The 17,913-nt window shown below is 41.1% G+C and overlaps 1 protein-coding gene across 1 annotated transcript in view; it reads left to right on the forward strand.

Moving 5' to 3' along the window:
* The first annotated feature begins 216 nt into the window (after positions 1 to 216).
* LOC106567994 (dehydrogenase/reductase SDR family member 11) overlaps positions 217 to 17,913 on the forward strand; it is a 55,232-nt gene continuing 37,535 nt past the window's right edge. Inside the window, exon 1 of the mRNA XM_014137961.3 lies at positions 217 to 547. Coding sequence (XP_013993436.1) covers positions 416 to 547 — 132 coding nt within the window. The 5' untranslated portion in view covers positions 217 to 415. The remainder of the gene's footprint in view (positions 548 to 17,913) is intronic.

The following is a 17,913-nucleotide window of genomic DNA, read 5'->3' on the forward strand; positions in this document are numbered from 1 at the left end:
TAGTAAAATACAGATACACCCGAAAAAAAACTACTTAAGTAGTATTTTAAAGTAGTTTTAATTAAGTACTCTACACCACTGATGAGGGCAAGGGAGAGTTTGAAGACTGCAAATTTAAAAGTCGTAAAATAAACAAGCGGAAGGGGACGTCAACCAAACAAATACACATAGCGCAATGTTTGTCATTTAATATTTAATCCCGAGCGCAGGGATTTCGGTTTCCGCACGGTGCCTTTTCCTGGATGCTGCGAAAACAGGATTAGGGAGGGTTGAACGGTGTAACAGCACGCCCTATATAACACAAGTAACTGTTATGTATATTGTCACTATTGAACCGACATAGCTAGGTAAAATAAAATTACCTATTACACCAGTTGTAAAACTAGTCTTTGTAATAGCTAAATAATTAACTGAAATGGAGCGCTGGAAAGGCAGAGTAGCTCTAGTGACTGGAGCTTCGGTCGGGATTGGAGCGGCTGTTGCACGGGCGCTTGTCCAACACGGCATGAAGGTTGTCGGATGTGCCAGGAATGTTGACAAGATAGAGGTGAGCAAATATAAAACAATGTAAAAGTGAGAACTGTCGCAATCACTCATAGTAGTAAACTACAACAGTTCCTCGAATGTTTGATGTGCGCCAAATGACCAGTTTGCAGATAGTTGACAGTGGCTAGCCAGCTATCTTTTCCCACTGGATTATCTATGATACAGTAGCTAGCGTTAGCCAGCCTTCTAGCCTTCAGTAACAAATACACATTTGTGATTGACTTTGTTGGACTAGCAAATGGAAATAAATGTCACCGATTAAACATATTTTACGCAATCCTTACATGCGAGTTGCATTGATGTAATGCAATTTGCTGTCATATTCCTTGGTGGGTTTTTTTGTTTAATGACAGCGATTACTCACTGCATTTAACGTAGCATAAAGGCTGCTATTAACATTATTCACAGAATAATTCCAGTCCTGGTATTTCCTATGAAATCTTCATGCACCTTTTTAAAGAACATTTTCAATATATTTCCCAGTTATTAACTGCATAGCTAGTAGTCACTATTATTTATATCTTGTTCAGTTATACACGTTCTCTCTTTCCTCAGATTTAAACAGATGTGGCATATCTTGTCACCATTGTATCACTGTCTTCTAAAACAAATGAAGATTTGGTAAAACTACTGAACAGTGTTGTTTGCAGTGTTACAAACACACACAGTACTATCCAGATTGTGCAATAGGCTTCTTTAGCCCTCCACCCATTTTGCTGATCACATGGCCTTCTGTCATGTCAATCGTAACTGATCCAGGTTAGGGCAGAATGGTCCCCAATCCATGACATTTGTAAAACTGCACAGACACTTAGCCTAGTTCCTCTGGATTAATCAGAAACTAGTGCAGTGACTGAGCCATTACAGGGAGTTGCAACCTATAGCCTAGACCAGCCCTACCCTCCTCCATTCATAAGGAAGACTCCCTCCACTTTGAAAAGTTTGGAGTTGTTCCATTGCTTAGCTACAACAAATTATAATTATATTATTGCATTTTATTAGTCTACAAGTCACTACCTTTTGATAGTTTTGTTGATTGACAAGTTCTGACACCTTGCTTGACCACAAAACAAATAGTTAAGAATACATTACGCAATAGGATATTTGTTCTGTATTAGAATAGGCTTGGTTTTACTCAAGATTCCAGTGGCACTTTTACAACCACAGGCCAGCTCTAGTTGGCCAAATATTTGGCCAAGTGAGGGAAAGATGTCAGATTGTGTGGAGGGTGAAGACGGAGCGACAAGCGTTCAACTCCCCCTCTCTGGGACAGACTGCGTCACTTTTATGAGGCCTCTGAGCGTTGTTTGAGTTGAAGGGAAGGTGGGACAAAGCTGGCATTGTACCCCCTCTGCGATGCCCACACTGGGGACTAGCTGTAACAGTGCCAAGAAAGGTATGCTCTGACTTAAAGTCGGGGTTGTAAACTAGGGCTCTTTCACATATCTCTGTATGGTCTGGATCCTAGAGCGTTTAGTACCCTGATCTGCGCTATAAAGGATGTGTGAAATGCAAACGAACCCTGGCTGAAACGAATCCTGGATCTGCGTGAGTAGCGAGCCCAAGATCCAGGACCAGAGTACCAGGTATTGGGACGCAGCAGTGCGAGTCGCGTTGGAACTTTTTGCCAGTTGTAAACAAGCTAGCTTGCTAACGTCATGTTGAATGTGCATCTCGCAAATCACATCCTTAAACGGTTCTTTTCAGGTCTTATTTTGTAGAATTCTCACAAACGTTCTTGGAAACTGAACTCGGGGAACCGAATTTCATGTGTCCATCGCCATTCAATTTTTCTCTACTTCCTCCTTTGGTGCTCTTTTTCTTCTTGGGTAAAATGGTGTGATGAATACAATGTAGGCGCCATATCCCAAGAGTTCTGCGTTCTTTGAAGCCTGAATGAGTGGAGTTGACACAGGCAGAGAGAGCAGTAAAGGACATTGTTTCTGAGAGGGTAGAAAAGGGGTTGAAAACAGAAAAGGAGAGTATAATGAGATGGAGGGAGATGTGTGGTCGCCCAGGGCTGCCTGCAGGAATGGAGAGATGGTATACTAGCAACTTGGCTTCCAAGAAGCAGCAGCCAGGCCAATACTGAGATCATTGACATTTAATAACCCGTACTCGCATTAAACCCCCCGTGCAAATGAGCGATAGGAAACCAATCGCACAAATGTCACCATTCCGATTTGTTTTTTTTTTGTGCGGGCGCCAAGTTCCCGTTGCCCATGTCGCCTATACCTAAATCCGCCACTGGGTAAGTTAGGCTATATGGAGTACAGACTGATACTAGATGCAAGTAGAACTCATAAGACTCAGGCACAGATCTGCAAGTAGCCTAATCATGTTTTCTGTAGCCCTCTATCTGTTCCTGGCCCACATACTGTATGTAGCTACAGTAGGACTGTGGTGACCACTTACCTTGCATAATGCTATAGTAATTACCAAGGTGTATCAATATAGCCTCTTAATGAAATCCTATGATAGTAGGTTGAGACCTTATGTTTCAGTGACTTAACTAAGAAGATTCAGTAGCAACAAGCCTATGCATTCATGGATTGTATGCATGTGCTAGCCTTGCTAAGTGGTCGTTTACATTCAGGAGCTCTTTGACTGTCTCACAAAAGCAAAGTACCGTGGGCTACATTTAGGCTAGTGCATTTAGATCAGTTGTGTCACAGGCAGGGTGATGGGTTTGTTTTGTTGTTTTCCAGTCCTCTTTGGGTGTTACACAGAATGACAATTGTGATTTATTTCTTAGACCAGGGGTAAGCAGCTCTACTGAACAAAAATATAAACGCAACGTGAAAAGGAGTGGGACAACATTCCACAGGCCACAATCAACAGCCTGATCAACTCTATGTGAAGGAGATGTGTTGCGCTGCATGAGGCAAATGATGGTCACACCAGATACTGACTGTTTTTCTGATCCACGCCCCTCATTTTTTTTTTTTTTAGGTATCTGTGACCAACAGATGCATATCTGTATTCCCAGTCAAGTGAAGTCGATAGGTTAGGGCCTAATTTATTTATTTCAATTGACTGATTTCCTTATATGAACTGTAACTCAGTAAAATCTTTGAAATTGTTGCATATTGAGTTTTATATTTTTGTTCAGTGTAGATTCAGCCAGGGGCCGATTTACTAAGCCCAAGAAGAGATTTTCAAATACAATCATTTCATACCTTGATTGCATTGACACACGATCACATATCTCTTTTTTTTATTTGTGGGAATACTTGTGAAAATATTTCCTAAATTAAACTCTTTCCTTTTTATTTTTATAAACTTTGGGGGGTTGAATGTTTTTTTTAGACTCTCAGTCAGTTTGATTGGTAAATAATGAGAATAGATTCAGCCTAAGCAACAAAGATTGATGCATTTGTCCTGCTTTGCCCTGCCATGTTTCAGCAGTAGGTTTTAGTTTGCAGTTGCACCCACAGATGTCATACAGTGCACTCTAATGTAATACTGTATATGCCATTTAGCATACTAACTCATCCAAAGCAACTAAAGCTCAATTTATAAAAATCTGTGTTGGAACAAAAGCCTCAACTCCCAACACCTTGTCATTTTCCCCACACGGGCTGACAAGCGATTTATACCGGTAAGATTACTTTTGGTCCTCTGTGGCAGGTGCAAACTTAGCATGATAGCAGGTTGGGCCAAAGAGGATTCAAGATTCAGCAGAGAAATTGGGTAAAAAGGCATCCAACTCACAGTCATGACAATATAACTGGACCTTTACTGTACAGTGAGGGCATACATTTTTAGCACCACACTCTTACCAACAGTACCACGAACCACACAGGACTTAACCTATGCACTGAGACTGGTTTCAGTGTGGCTCAGGGCAGGGGCGGGGGGAGGTTGGGAGGTCAGTGAGGGTGTCTGTCATTTAATCTATGAGTGGCTGCACTTTGGGCTCAGCCGATTCCTAGAAAATGTGTGAGTGGTGGTCTGGGCATGATGCAGGTCCAGCAGGAGGATCATGGTGTCATCCTTGGATCTAGTGTGAAATAATTCAGATAGAATATTCCACTGACCTTGGCTTGAAGGGGGTGGGGGGAGGGAATAACAGAGTGGGAGGGGCCCCGGCCCCTTGTCTCAGTTGATGAGATGCAAATTAGATGCAAATCTAATTGATATAAGGCCAATATCAGATTTTCATAAACAGCCCCCCAGCCCAGTCTGTCATATTTGCCAAAGATGGGCCAGTGTACAGTATGTAAAGGTATATTTGGCTTTGCTCAGCTTGTGAAGGGTAGGATCTGATAGGAAGCTGAGGAGGATCGGTCTGGCCCTGGCCTGCTGTGATAGGAGTAGTGTTCTATGCTGCTGTGCCTGGCCTGCATCTTAAATCTGAAGTTCTCTGTGAGGTGTTAAAGGGTAGAAATCTAGGCTATCTACTGGGGTTGCCCAACTTGCCTTGAGGGAACATAGGTCTACAAATCACACAGGCAAAATGCATTTGACATGACAGCCAACTTTTTTTTTATCCTTTTACAGCACCGTAAGGCTCCAGGAGTATGGTTGAATCCTTTGATTAGCTCTGTGTTAATGTCAGCCTGTCAGCAGAGCTTTTGTGGTACATGGCCCTGGTCAGTCCAGACCACTGGTTTCACTGTACCAGGGTTAAAATGCCATGTCCAACAACATTGTTAACTTGAGTTCTAGATTGTTCCTTTGGCTCATGTTCTCTCTCTCTTTCTCTCTGTTTGACTCTTCTACAAGAAAGCAATCAAAGAGGAGCTATTTACCTCAGAAATATATTTGATTACTTAGAATGGCCTCAGAAGACTCCAGAAGAGAAACCAATGACAGGTTATTTTGGTCTCAGAGCTGTCAGAAAAGTGATGTCTCCTTTCCACAAAGAGATTCCACCTGAATCACCTGTGGATTATCGTGACAAACAAATCAGTGTATTTTCTGCTGTCTGTCATGTCAGTGCTCAGAAATAGACTCAGCAGCAATGTGGATGGATTGTGAATGGCCCTCCAATGGGTCACGTAGACAGGGATAGTGAGATGTTTTTCAGGCTTAGGTTTAGTGCCAGTTCGGTCCGGGGGGTGTAAAAAGGTGCTCAATCATGTTTCAAAGGACTGTAGCTGACACTGTAGAAAGTTGGTGAGTCTTTTCCCTGCTCTGGCTCCTCATTCCTGTGGTGTTAGATGGGGCTCAGTAGCCTGCTCCCAGATCTGTTTGTGCTGTCTTACCAAATCCTATGGTCATTGTCATGCCAAATGAGCAATCGACCATAGTAGTTGGCAAGACAACACAAACAAATCTCGGACAAGGCTTGGGGCTCAGTCAGTGGATTGTGAATAGTGTCATCTCTTTGCCCGGCCCCAGTCCACTACCCATTGTATCTGTGAGACTTTCACTGCGGTGCCACTGCCCCCCTGCCCAAAACGCCCCTCTTTTGTACTGTGTTTTCTGGGCAGTTAGCCAGTCTGAAGTTCACTTTGCTCACAGTGAGTAGTTTTCACCCAGCAAAGCAATGCTTTGAAGTGGGTCAGGCCAGTGAGGGGTGCCTTCACTCTTTTACTCACTCTGTCTTTTTTCTCTCTCTGTTTCTATTGCTCTCCCTCTCCATTCATTTAACATTCTAGCTCCTTAACATCAAGTTTGCTTTTATTTTTAAAAGCCTTTTTGGTTTTGATATCAATAAAAAGCGAGGGTTTTAGTTGAGTAGCAAAGGTCCAACACATACAGTATCTTGTAGGAGTTCTGACCCTTTTGTCCTACATTTTACTGTATGCCAAAACTACACAAGACCTTATCATATTCTTGACATAACAAATCTTTAAATGTGACCAATGTATCTCTTCATTTTATCATCCCACATGTAATATTTTGTGGACAGATGAAAAGGTGAGAATCTGTCAAGGCTCACATAGAATTATGTTATTTCGAGCAGCAGTAGTTTCTGGTTTTGGGTTTTTGTCATAGATTATTTGGACGAATCAGGATTGGGCGAAGGTGGTGCTGTCACGTCCTGACCATAGTAAGTGTTTTTTTTCTATGGTAGAGTAGGTCAGGGTGTGACAGGGGATGTTTGTCTATGTTTTGTATTTCTATGTTCAGTTTCTAGTTTTGTTTTTCTATGTTGGTTTTGTTTGGTATGATCTCCAATTAGAGGCAGCTGGTCGTCGTTGTCTCTAATTGGAGGTCATATTTAAGTTGATGTTTGTGCCACCTGTTTTTGTGGGTGATTATTTGTGAGTAGTGTTTGTTTCTCCTCTGCGTCACGGTTTGTTATTTTGTAGATTTCAGTTATTTGATGTATTGCATAGTTTTCAAAGATTAAATAAATATGTGCAACGAAACACACTCTGCACTTTGGTCTGATCCTTTGAACAGCCGTGACAGGTCCTTAAACTGGTGCAGTGATTTTTAAGCCTGCGTGTGGATGATAAAGCCAGATTCCACAGCCACAAAGTCAAATTGGCTATATCGTAAAAATGTATGTTTATAAAAAAATAAATATGGCACCCCCCCAAAAAGTAAAACAGGATATGATAAACTTTTGCGAGAGAATTACTTCTGGGTAACTGATACAATTTTACCTGTTGGGGAAAAGGTTTATTATTATTATTATGACCTGAACAAACAGCTTATTCAGTCTGTGAAAATCCACGTGTCAGCAAGTTGAGGGACCTGCAGTGCAGGTAGGGTATTTGAGTCAGTTCACCTCACAGCTCATCTGCTTATCACTAATTCAATGGCAGCAGTTTGTCTGACTCACAGCACTTTTCCACTGACTTACGATTTTCCATTGGGCTCTAAGCGATTAAACCTCTGCATCTAGTCTATCTGATAATGGGGTGATTTCCCCATGGTGAGATCTGCAATGGAAACACGTTCACAGTACACAACAACACCCTCATACACCTTAAAGTGGAATTGACAGCATTTTAGCAACATTAAATCTTATTAGAATCTGTTCATATACACCCCTAGGAAGAATATTTTCTAAAAAGTGAGCAGCTTTTGCAGTGGTCCGGACTGACCATATGATCATTTTCATAAATTCCTAGAATCTTTGGGAATGACCTACAGTGCATTATTCAGACCCCTTGACTTTTTCCACATTTTGTTACGTTACAGCCTTATTCTAAAATGAATTAATTAAACATCCTCAATCTACACACAATACCCCATAATGACAAAACGAAAACAGGTTTTTACACAGTTTTGCTAATTTATTAAAAACAGATACCTTATTTACATAAGTATTAAGACCCTTTTCTATGAGACTACAAATTGAGCTCAGGTGCATCCTGTTTCCATTTCCTTGATGTTTCTTGATTGGAGTCCACCTGTGGTAAATTCAATTGATTGGACATGATTTGGAAAGGCACACACCTGTCTATATAAGGTCCCATAGTTGAGAGTGCATGTCAGAGCAAAAACCATGCCATGAGGTCGAAGGAATTGTCCGTAGAGCGCCGAGACAGGATTGTGTCGATGCACAGATCTGGGGAAGGGTACCAAAAAATGTCTGCAGCATTGAAGGTCACCAAGAACACAGTGGCCTCATAATTAGAACGCACAGTTTTGATTGATGCAACAGTCAACGTTTGTGCTGGCCACTGTTTTTTCACAGAAACATTTTGCACAAACACACTCCTTACAATGGTATGTCCTGAACGTGACCAGTTTATTTTTGGATGCAATGTTCAGACATTCATAGAAGTAGCACAGCATGACACAATCATCCAAACCGGAAGATGTAGGCTACATTAGTCCTAGCGCTAACTGAGGAAAGATTGACTTAACACAAGTGGTCATATTTCGCTAACTCTCGGCTGACGGAAACCATAATATGAATTAGCTAATAGCAATTACTATTTACAATTAATCACATCACAGGTGAGCTCACCATTGATCAAAATAAGAGTAAAACACTTTCAAAAATGTTTAAGTAATCCGACGATGGGTAGTTTGTGCGAGCCACCATGTTTTTTTTGTTTGTGTGTCAAGCAAAGATAAGAAGACTAGGCAAGATGAGTTTGGTCTATTTGTAGTATGCATGTTGAAGTGGATGTGTCGTTTACCATTATTAAATTCACTTCCGGATGTTTACTCAAAAGATGAGTGAACCATCCCTTCACCTCATTTTGTTAGAACATCTTTGGTCTGACAGACGTTTACGTGACACCCAGAATGCATTGTATAATGTCAACAAACATGGCACCACACATAGCTGGCAAATAGCTTAGCATTAGCTCATCATAATCAGTACAACCTTCAAAAAAGTATTTTGCACACGTGTCCATTACAATCTATGCAAGATGCACTCTATTGTACTTCCACAGTTGTGCACCGGGGCCTCCCACTCCTCTTTCTATTCTGGTTAGAGCCAGTTTGCGCTGTTCTGTGAAGGGAGTTGTACACAGCGTTGTACCACATCTTCAGTTTCTTGGAAATTTCTTGCATGGAATAGCCTTCATTTCTCAGAACATGAATATACTGACGAGTTTCAGAAGAAAGGGCTTTGTTTCTAGCCATTTTGAGCCTGTAATCGAACCCACAAATGCTGATGCTCCAGATACTCAACTAGTGTAAAGAAGGCCAGTTTTATTGCGTCTTTAATTAGCACAACAGTTTTCAGCTGTGCTAACATGACCCTTTTGCAATTTTCTAATGATCAATTAGCCTTTTAAAATAATAAACTTGGATTAGCTAACACAACGTGCCATTGGAACACAGGAGTGATGGTTGCTGGTAATGGGCTTCTGTACGCTTATGTAGATATTCCATAAAAAATCAGCCGTTTCCAGCTACAATATTCATTTACCACATTAACAATGTCTACACTGTATTTCTGATCAATTTGATGTTGTTTTAATGGACAACATTTTTTTGCTTTTCTTTCAAAACAAGGACATTTCCAAGTGACCCCAAACTTTTGAACAGTAGTGTACATATGGTATGCTACAGTAGAAATGACAACATGATATACAGAAAATACGGGACTTACTTTGATTGGAACGCAAGGAAAACAATGAAGACAATGTGAGCACCAGACAGAAAATGTGCCAGGGGGAAAAAGTTTGTGCAAGACTGTGCAAATGTCTGCATACTTGATCTGCGGAAACACTGAGAAAGTGCTTGGGCTCTCTTGAAGAGAGAAGTTTGTCCGGCTCAGTAAAGCCTCAAACACAAATTTCCCACCATAATGAAATGCGCTACTTCTATGTGAGGAGGAACACACCTCAATTCAAACTGTTGTTAGAAAATAAAACGTTGACATTTTAATTTGAAATTGACAAGTTGAAACAGCCTATAGATAATTAGCAGGCAGCGTGTCTTGGTGTGAGGGCAGCACGGGTTAAAGATCCTGTTGCGTAACGATCACGTTTTGGAACAGTAAGTACATTCCGACATCACGCGCAAAAAAAAAAAAAAATCACGCTGGGTGCACCGTTAGAGATATTTGGAACTCACGCATGAAAAGGTTAAAGTTTGTTTTGATGCATAAACTGGCAATTTTATAATTTTGACCGATGTTATGACTGTCTGTCTGTTTCATATCTGCAAAGTAGTTAAAATGCTGTCAGTTCCACTTTAACAGATAATACATTAAAACCAATAGATAGTCATAGCGCTGACTTCATCCACATGTTCCTATGGAAAACTCCCGATAGCGCATGAAGCCAGAAGTATTTGAATTTGAAGCTCGCCATGTTGATGAATGGGGCTGAATGGCACAAAAAAAAATCACTAAGAAACATGGTGAAAGTGAATGTAACTAGCAAAGGATCATGGTCGAGAGAGTCAACCTTAATGTCTATGGAACCTCCTCGTAGCCTGCCAGCCCGTGATTGGTCTGTGTCAGCACGTGGTCCTGTGCGACGACAAATGTCGTAGTCAGAATAGATCACTATTTAATTAAATATCTCCATTGTATATAGCCTCTCTACTGTAATAGCCTGTATATAGCCTCGCTACTGTTATTTTATTGTTGCTCTTTAATTATGTTATTTTTCTGTGTGTGTATATATATATATTTTTTTTTTTACTTTAGTTTATATTAGTAAATACTTTCTTAACTGTTTTGTTGTTTAAGGGCTTGTAAGTAACCATTTCACTGTTGTATTTGGCGCATGTGACAAGTACAATTTTATTTGTAGCTAACTATAAAATAATTAAACGTGGGGATCAAATAATCATAATAAACTAATTTTAGAACACAAAACGGCAGTCTAAAAATATTTTAGGGCGTTCTGGCGATTTGACATTTACATAGGCTTTCTAGGGCAGACCATGGCTTTTGGTACGGTTAGGCTGCTACACAGTAGATGACCAGCAGAGCTCGTGACTTCACTTTCCAGACCGGTCACTGAGGGCCTGAACATCGTCATACACCTTATCCTGACATTTGAAACTCTTCCCCAAAACACATGCTAAGCATATCCTTCATACACATCACATGTGTTGTCGTGTGTCTTCCTGATCTAGGCTACCTTTTTCATTGAACAATACAGTATCATTATTTTATCTGCTTGGTAATACATCATACAGGCTCTGTGAAGGTATTATTTTGCTTGCAACCTTTTCCTCATGATCTGCAGAATTATAGTCGAAAGTTCTGTTACACACACACAAACACACTCACCACTGGGACCAACCAAAACGTCACAGTTGGATGTTTAGCCATAATTACAGTGATGACAGGATATGCTGTGGATGCGGTTGACCAGAAGGCCCACCCACTGTCATACCGGAGGTCACTGGGATCTGAGACTGCAACACCCTGATTGGCTCAGACAGCTCACTGACCCCTTCTCTGTGACCTCTGATTGGTCCAGACAGCTTAGTTCCCTCACTGTGCCGCGTCCTTCCTGTGGTAGTGGCACTAGTCATCTTTTGGGGAGTAGATTTTACCAACATTGACATGTCCTGCTGGAGATCTGGGTCTTGTTCATTGAGCACCAAATGGAAGATGTTTTTCAACAGAAAATGAAAACAAGTGTTTTTATTTATCAATTTCAGATGGAAGGCTACCTCACCGTTTCAGACAGTTTTCTTCAGGTTTGGTGCAAAATGAACATGACCCTGTTCTCTGTGTTCACACTGTGGAGCCGTATATATCTCTCTTTCTCGCTCGTCCACATGCAATAGGCCTACATCATTCTCTTTTTTTATATATATTTTTATTTAGTGTAATCTTCTGATTTGCTCATTTTGTAGTATGCCTTTCTATCCTATCCCATTCTTAACTCCCCCTCTCTCTTTTCAGTACCTGGCCTGGCTCTGTGTCTGTTGGCCCAAAGGCCGGCACATCCTTTCACACTGCTGTGGCTTCAGCAGACGGGATCACTGTCTGCATGGGCTCTCTCCTTCTTAAGTCTCTCAGGCCTGGTTTCAAATAGTATTTGTTTTCTTTCAAATGCTTTAGATGTGCTTGATTGAGGTTGCCTGGCGCAATGGAACCAATGAAATAGTCCCAAAACCACTCCAAGCAAATGCTCAATGTACTATTTGAACCCAGGTCTGCTCTGAAGTGCTCTTTGTGGGAAAGGTTGAGGGGAAAAAGTGGGGAGAAAAACGGTGAAGACAAAGCACCTAAGTGCCACTGAGGCTCTAAGGTTGTAATCAGAAGGATGCCTGTGGTATGGAGAGAGAGATCGAGAGAGAGCGCGTTATGGGGTGCACAGACTGAACTAGGATGCATCACAAACACACTGATACAACAGCTAGGTTAATTGAGTTAATATTTTCGATTGAAAGAGGGGGAGAAGACAGCTGAAGAAAATGAATATAGCTACAGTACAAATTGGATTGCTGCTTTGCTCTCTCTAACAGGACCTAAGCCTAGCGTATGCATTTTACTCCAGCAAGCCATCACAGCTAAGTGTATTGAGTAGACATAAATCCAATTAGTCAGGCCTTTTCTGTGATAAATTAGCCTGTGATCATCACTTAAGTTAAAGTTTAAAAGAGAGCAGATTCCATACCGCCATCAGACATTAATCATAGTACATTATTCAGAGCTGAGTCACACTCCTTGTGTAAGGAAGGAAAGGAGTGTACATAGTTTCACGCCAGGGCATATCCATTTACTATGCTGCTCAATAGCGTGTTTTTAGTGGACACGTTGTGTGCTTGGCTCCAGGCAGGAGCGCTCCAGAGGGAATACAACAGTGATGGGACAGTCATGAGGTTTGGGGGCACGCTGTTCTACTGGAGTAGGTGGGTCTTCAACTCTCTTCAGCCACAGTGATGTAGGCTACATATAGTACCCGGTCTTTAAAAGACAGCCCTTACTAGTAGTCATATTGCAGAACCATAAGAACATGACATAATACTTGCCATGATTTCCCTATGCCAGATCTGTATTACATATGCCTAGACTAAGCTATTTTATCGGTGGTTGTCATGAATGCAATTCTGTGCAAGACAAATGGATATGTTTGGACATCATATTAATCTCATGGTAAGATATGATTAATGTAGCTTAAGCAAATTGACTGCAGTAAAAATACAACATGCCAGCCAGCCTGGCTCTGTTGCGTTGCCTCCCAGGCCCACCATTATTTATAGTAAACCTCTGCTCATATCTGTAGCTTCCTGTGCTCTGTGTCAGTCAGCAGGTAGGATGAAATCCCACCATACTGGTTAGCCTGCTCCAGTGAATGAATTACACAACACCTGGCGGTAGGCCGTGCTGTCTGTCATTAGCGTACTCCACCCCCACCGTGTCATCGCTGTGTCACAGCCATTCACAATATCAATGGGCTGTTACTTTCCAATCAGAGACTAGTTTTTATACTTATTATTTACCATACTTCGTTTAATTCACCTTAATTCTTGCACAGAATCCAGTCTAGCTGACGAGATGCAATTTTCCATTTTTCTTTTCCATTTTTTTTCTCTGGACATTGATTTAGTTATCCTAATGCTGGCTATCCTACAAGGGTAAAAAACTCCAATAACTTTTGAGCGGATTATGATAGAGACATGAGGTTTGGACTGTTGGTTTTCTTAGAGGATTTAAATTGTATTTGTTTGTTCCAAAGCTTCTATAGCAATGCCTTGACAGTGTAATAGGTGTGTTTAGTGGGCTTAATCTGACTGCACATGTAACGAAAAGCGACTAACGAAAAGCTAGTGATGTTGTTTTATAGCCTAATATTGATTATCCCTAGGGAGAAAGGCAATAAAAACCTACTCCCTCCCCAACCTTTGGACCCTTCTGTGGGTGGCTGCTCTTGGATTGTGCTCAATGGCGGTAACAGGGGTTAAAGTTCTCCGTCTCATTTGATTTCTGTCATATGGTTTCTGGAGAGGTCGTTTTTGAGATCAGTGTAGATCTGCAATAAAATATCTCTGGAGGGATGGGAGATGACATGGCCTAATACAGAAGCATGTCTGGTCTACAAAATATATTCCCAAATAAATGTGTGCACTGACATGCATGATTGTTGCTGAAACGCAGATGTTCAGATGAAGGGAATTAAGTAGTTTATAATGCGCACCACATCAGCGCTCAACTCAAACAGCGATGTGTGTAGCCTACTGTAGCTGCTGGCAAAGTTCCCAGAAGATACCGACCCTACCATTACGCTTCTTTACACTGATCTGCTTGGAGGTCGGAACGCATCATGGTTACAAACCTGTTGGGGCTACAGGTTAGCAATGAACCCCGAGTCGGGATTGCTAACAAGGCTGGAAATTCAAAACATCAAAAATCTAATAATTTCAATTTCTCAAACAATCAACTATTTTACACAATTTAAAAGATAAACATCTCCTTAATCTAACCACATTGTTCGATTTTCAAAGAGGCTTTACGGCAAAAGCATAAAGTTAGATTATATTAGGACAGTACATAGCCACAAAAGTACAAACATCCATTTTCAATTCAAGGTCAGGCGTCACCAAAAGCAGAAACCAGCTAGAATTATGCACTAACCTTTGTCAATCTCCATCAGATGACACTCCTAGGACATTATGTTATACAATACATGCATTTTTTGTTCCATCAAGTTCATATTTATATCCAAAAACAGCATTTTACAGTAGCGTGAAATTCTGATTTTTTTCTTCTCTGAAATGCTTCCGGTGAACATAACAAAATTACTATTCGAAAACATTGGTAAATTATAATATTGTCATTCAAAGAATAATATATTATCATCTCGTAATTGCTACCGAATGGCCAGATCTCAAAATAACTTTACTGGGAAATCACATTTTGCAATAAACGGGGTGCTATGCTAAGAACAATAAGCTATGCTATACAGTTAGCATCATCTAATATCGATAATAACATTGTAAATATCCCCTTACCTTTGATTATCTCCATCAGAAGGCACTGCCAGGAATCCCAGGTCCGGAACAAATGTGGTTTCTTTTGACAAAGTTCATAATTTATGTCCAAATAACACCAAGTAGTTAGCGTTCATTATGCTCCCACAAAACGTGGTGGGGGGGGGGTTGTAAAATCACGCCGAAAAGCTAAAAAAAAACCTAGTAAATAATCTATTTACGTTCGTTCAAACATGTCAAACGTTGTTTAGCATTAATCTTTTGGTCCATTTTTAACGTTAAACATCAGTAATATTTTCACACAACCTATCCTATGTCTTGATAAACAATTAATGACAAACTCACGCTTCTCAGATTTATGCGCAGGCGCAAAAAATGAAGTGACGACATGTCAACTTCCTTGCATTCTAATTTGCTCTCTGTTTATCATAGACGCTTCAAACAACTTTATAAAGATCGTTGACATCTAGTGGAAGCCGTAGGTGTTGCGAAATGAATCCTTTCTCACTATGGTATCTATAAAACAATGACACTAAATAGTACAGTCACAAAATTCACATTTTTTTAAATCTATTTTTCACAGGTTTTTGCCTGCAATATGAGTTTTGTTATACTTACAGACACCATTCAAACTGTTTTAGAAAATTCAGAGTGTTTTCTATCCGAATGTGTTAATAATATGCATATCCTAGCTTCTGAGTTGGTGTAGGAGGCAGTTAAAAATTTCTCAATACTGCCCCCGAGCCCCAACAGGTTTTAAGACACCGTGGAGCCGGCGCAAGATATGGGTCGGAAAACGTACCTTAATGCAAGGATGGGATATGCCACTGTACTCCAAATGTTATCTTTATCCACACTGCTCCGTAGAGAAATTTGAAATACTGCTTTTTTTTCCGGAAAACTGCCCTTTTCGTAGCTACTGTAGCATGAGGACGAAAGTTGTTTCTGCAGGTCGCAAAAAGCAAAAATAGCATGACACGAGCTGAATTAAATGTATAAGCTTTGAAAAAAACCTTGGTATACGCTCAGTGCTCCATTGACATTTCAGAGACACGCTTGTTTTTGTGAGACATCTTTGAAAAAGAACAGGAATGCAGAACTAATATGAAAGCGTTCCCCTAAAAAGATCAATTCTACATGTCATGTCTCAAAATCGATATCTACACTGAGGGTACAAAACCTGAAGGGCACCCTGGTCTTTCCATGACAGACTGACCAGGTGAGAGCTATGATCCCTTATTGATGTCACTGGCTAAATCCACTTAGATCAGTGTAGATGAAGGGGAGGAGACAGGTTAAAGAATGATTTTTAAACCTTAAGACATGGGTTGTGTATGTGTGCCATTCAGAGGGTGAATGGGCAAGACAAAAGATTTAAGTCCCTTTGAACGGGTATGGTAGTAGGTGCCAGGCGCACCAGTTTGAGTGTGTCAAGAACTGCAGCGCTGCTGGGTTTTTACACTCAACAGTTTCCCATTTGTGTCAAGACTGGTCCACCACCCAAAGGACATCCAACCAACTTGACACAACTGTGGGAAGCATTGGAGTCGAAATGGGTCAGCATCCCTGTGGAATGCTTTTGACATTGTAGTCCATGCACTGACGAATTGAGGCTGTTTTGAGGGCAATGGGGGGTGCAACTCAATATTACGAAGGTGTTTTATTTTTTTTACCACTTATTTTTCTCTGGCCTCCGTTGATTATAGATGCAAATACCTTTTTAGGAAGTGCTGAAACTCGTTTGCAGAACTGGTTAATGTGACTTTGACTTGAAGGACCCTGGGCGTCTCATCAAGCCCAGGTACTGGTTCACCAGCCAGCCAGACCATCTAACGTTATCTCTGTGCTCCCCATAGTGTACTGTCTTTAGTCATCCTATTTAGCTTGGTTAGCCTGCGTAAGTATGCTGCAGAGCTGTCTGACGAAATAATTGTACTAGTTCTTCGAAGTATTTAAGTCATACTTACACAAACTGTCTATCTCTCTCGTCGTTGTGCACTCTCCTCTCTCATGTGGTCTTTGCGGTCTGTGTGTATCTAACCTAATTTAGCAGGCGTAAAAGTGTTTCTGTCCGAGCCGGAAACAACAGGTGCCATGGATTATGGTCATTGTAGTTAATCATCACGTTTCTGCGCTAAACTAGGTTACCATGCAGAGTTAGGTAACCTGAGACAAATCTAATTACAGAGCTCTTCCTGCATTTCCTGGCTGTTAATGCAAAAAAGGGTCAATGCAGGCAATGCAGGTAGCCATTTGATTAGCTATTTAGCAGTCTTATGGCTTGGGGGTAAAAGCTTTTCACGGTCCTTTTGGTTCAAGACTTGGTGCACTGGTACCACTTGCCGTGCTGTAGCAGAGAGAACAGTCTATGGCTTGGGTGGCTGGAGTCTTTTGGCCTTCCTCTGACACCGCCTGTTATAGTGGTCCTGGATGGCAGGGAGCTCGGCTCCAGTGATGTACTGGGCCATACTCACCACCCTCTGTAGAGCCTTGTGGTCGGGATCGTTGCAGTTGCCATACCAAGCGGTGATGCAGCCAGTCAAGATGCTTTCAATAGTGTAGCTGTAAAACATTTTGAGGATCTGAGGGCCCATGCCAAATCTTTTCAGTCTCCTGAGGGGGAATAGGAGCTGTCATACCCTCTTCACAACTGTGTGGGTTTGTGTGGACCATGTTAATTCCTTAGTGATGTGGACACCGAGGATCTTGAAGCTCTCGACCCGCTCCACTACAGTCCCATCGATGTGGAAGTGGACGTGCTTGCACCTCCATTTCCTGTAGTCCACGATAAGCTCCTTTTGTATTGCTGATGTTGAGGGAGAGGTTGTTGTCCTGGCACCACACCTGTGTTTTAATTTTTAATTGTATTTTATTTTTTACTTTGTTTTTATTGAGGAACACAAAAAGATCTGGCAGTTACAGCACACATCATATGCTCATCAGATTAGTTACATTGACATCATCTTTGAATTAAATAATTTTCAAGTATGAAACCCATTTTCTCTAGTATTCCTGACCTCTCCTCTTGAGTTCTTAAAGCAAAGGTCATACGCTCCATATGGTGTATTTCTTTAATACTATCTATCCATTGTG

Source organism: Salmo salar, chromosome 13, assembly GCF_965601325.2.
Source record: "Salmo salar chromosome 13, fSalSal1, whole genome shotgun sequence".
In the NCBI taxonomy this organism is placed as follows: domain Eukaryota; kingdom Metazoa; phylum Chordata; class Actinopteri; order Salmoniformes; family Salmonidae; genus Salmo; species Salmo salar.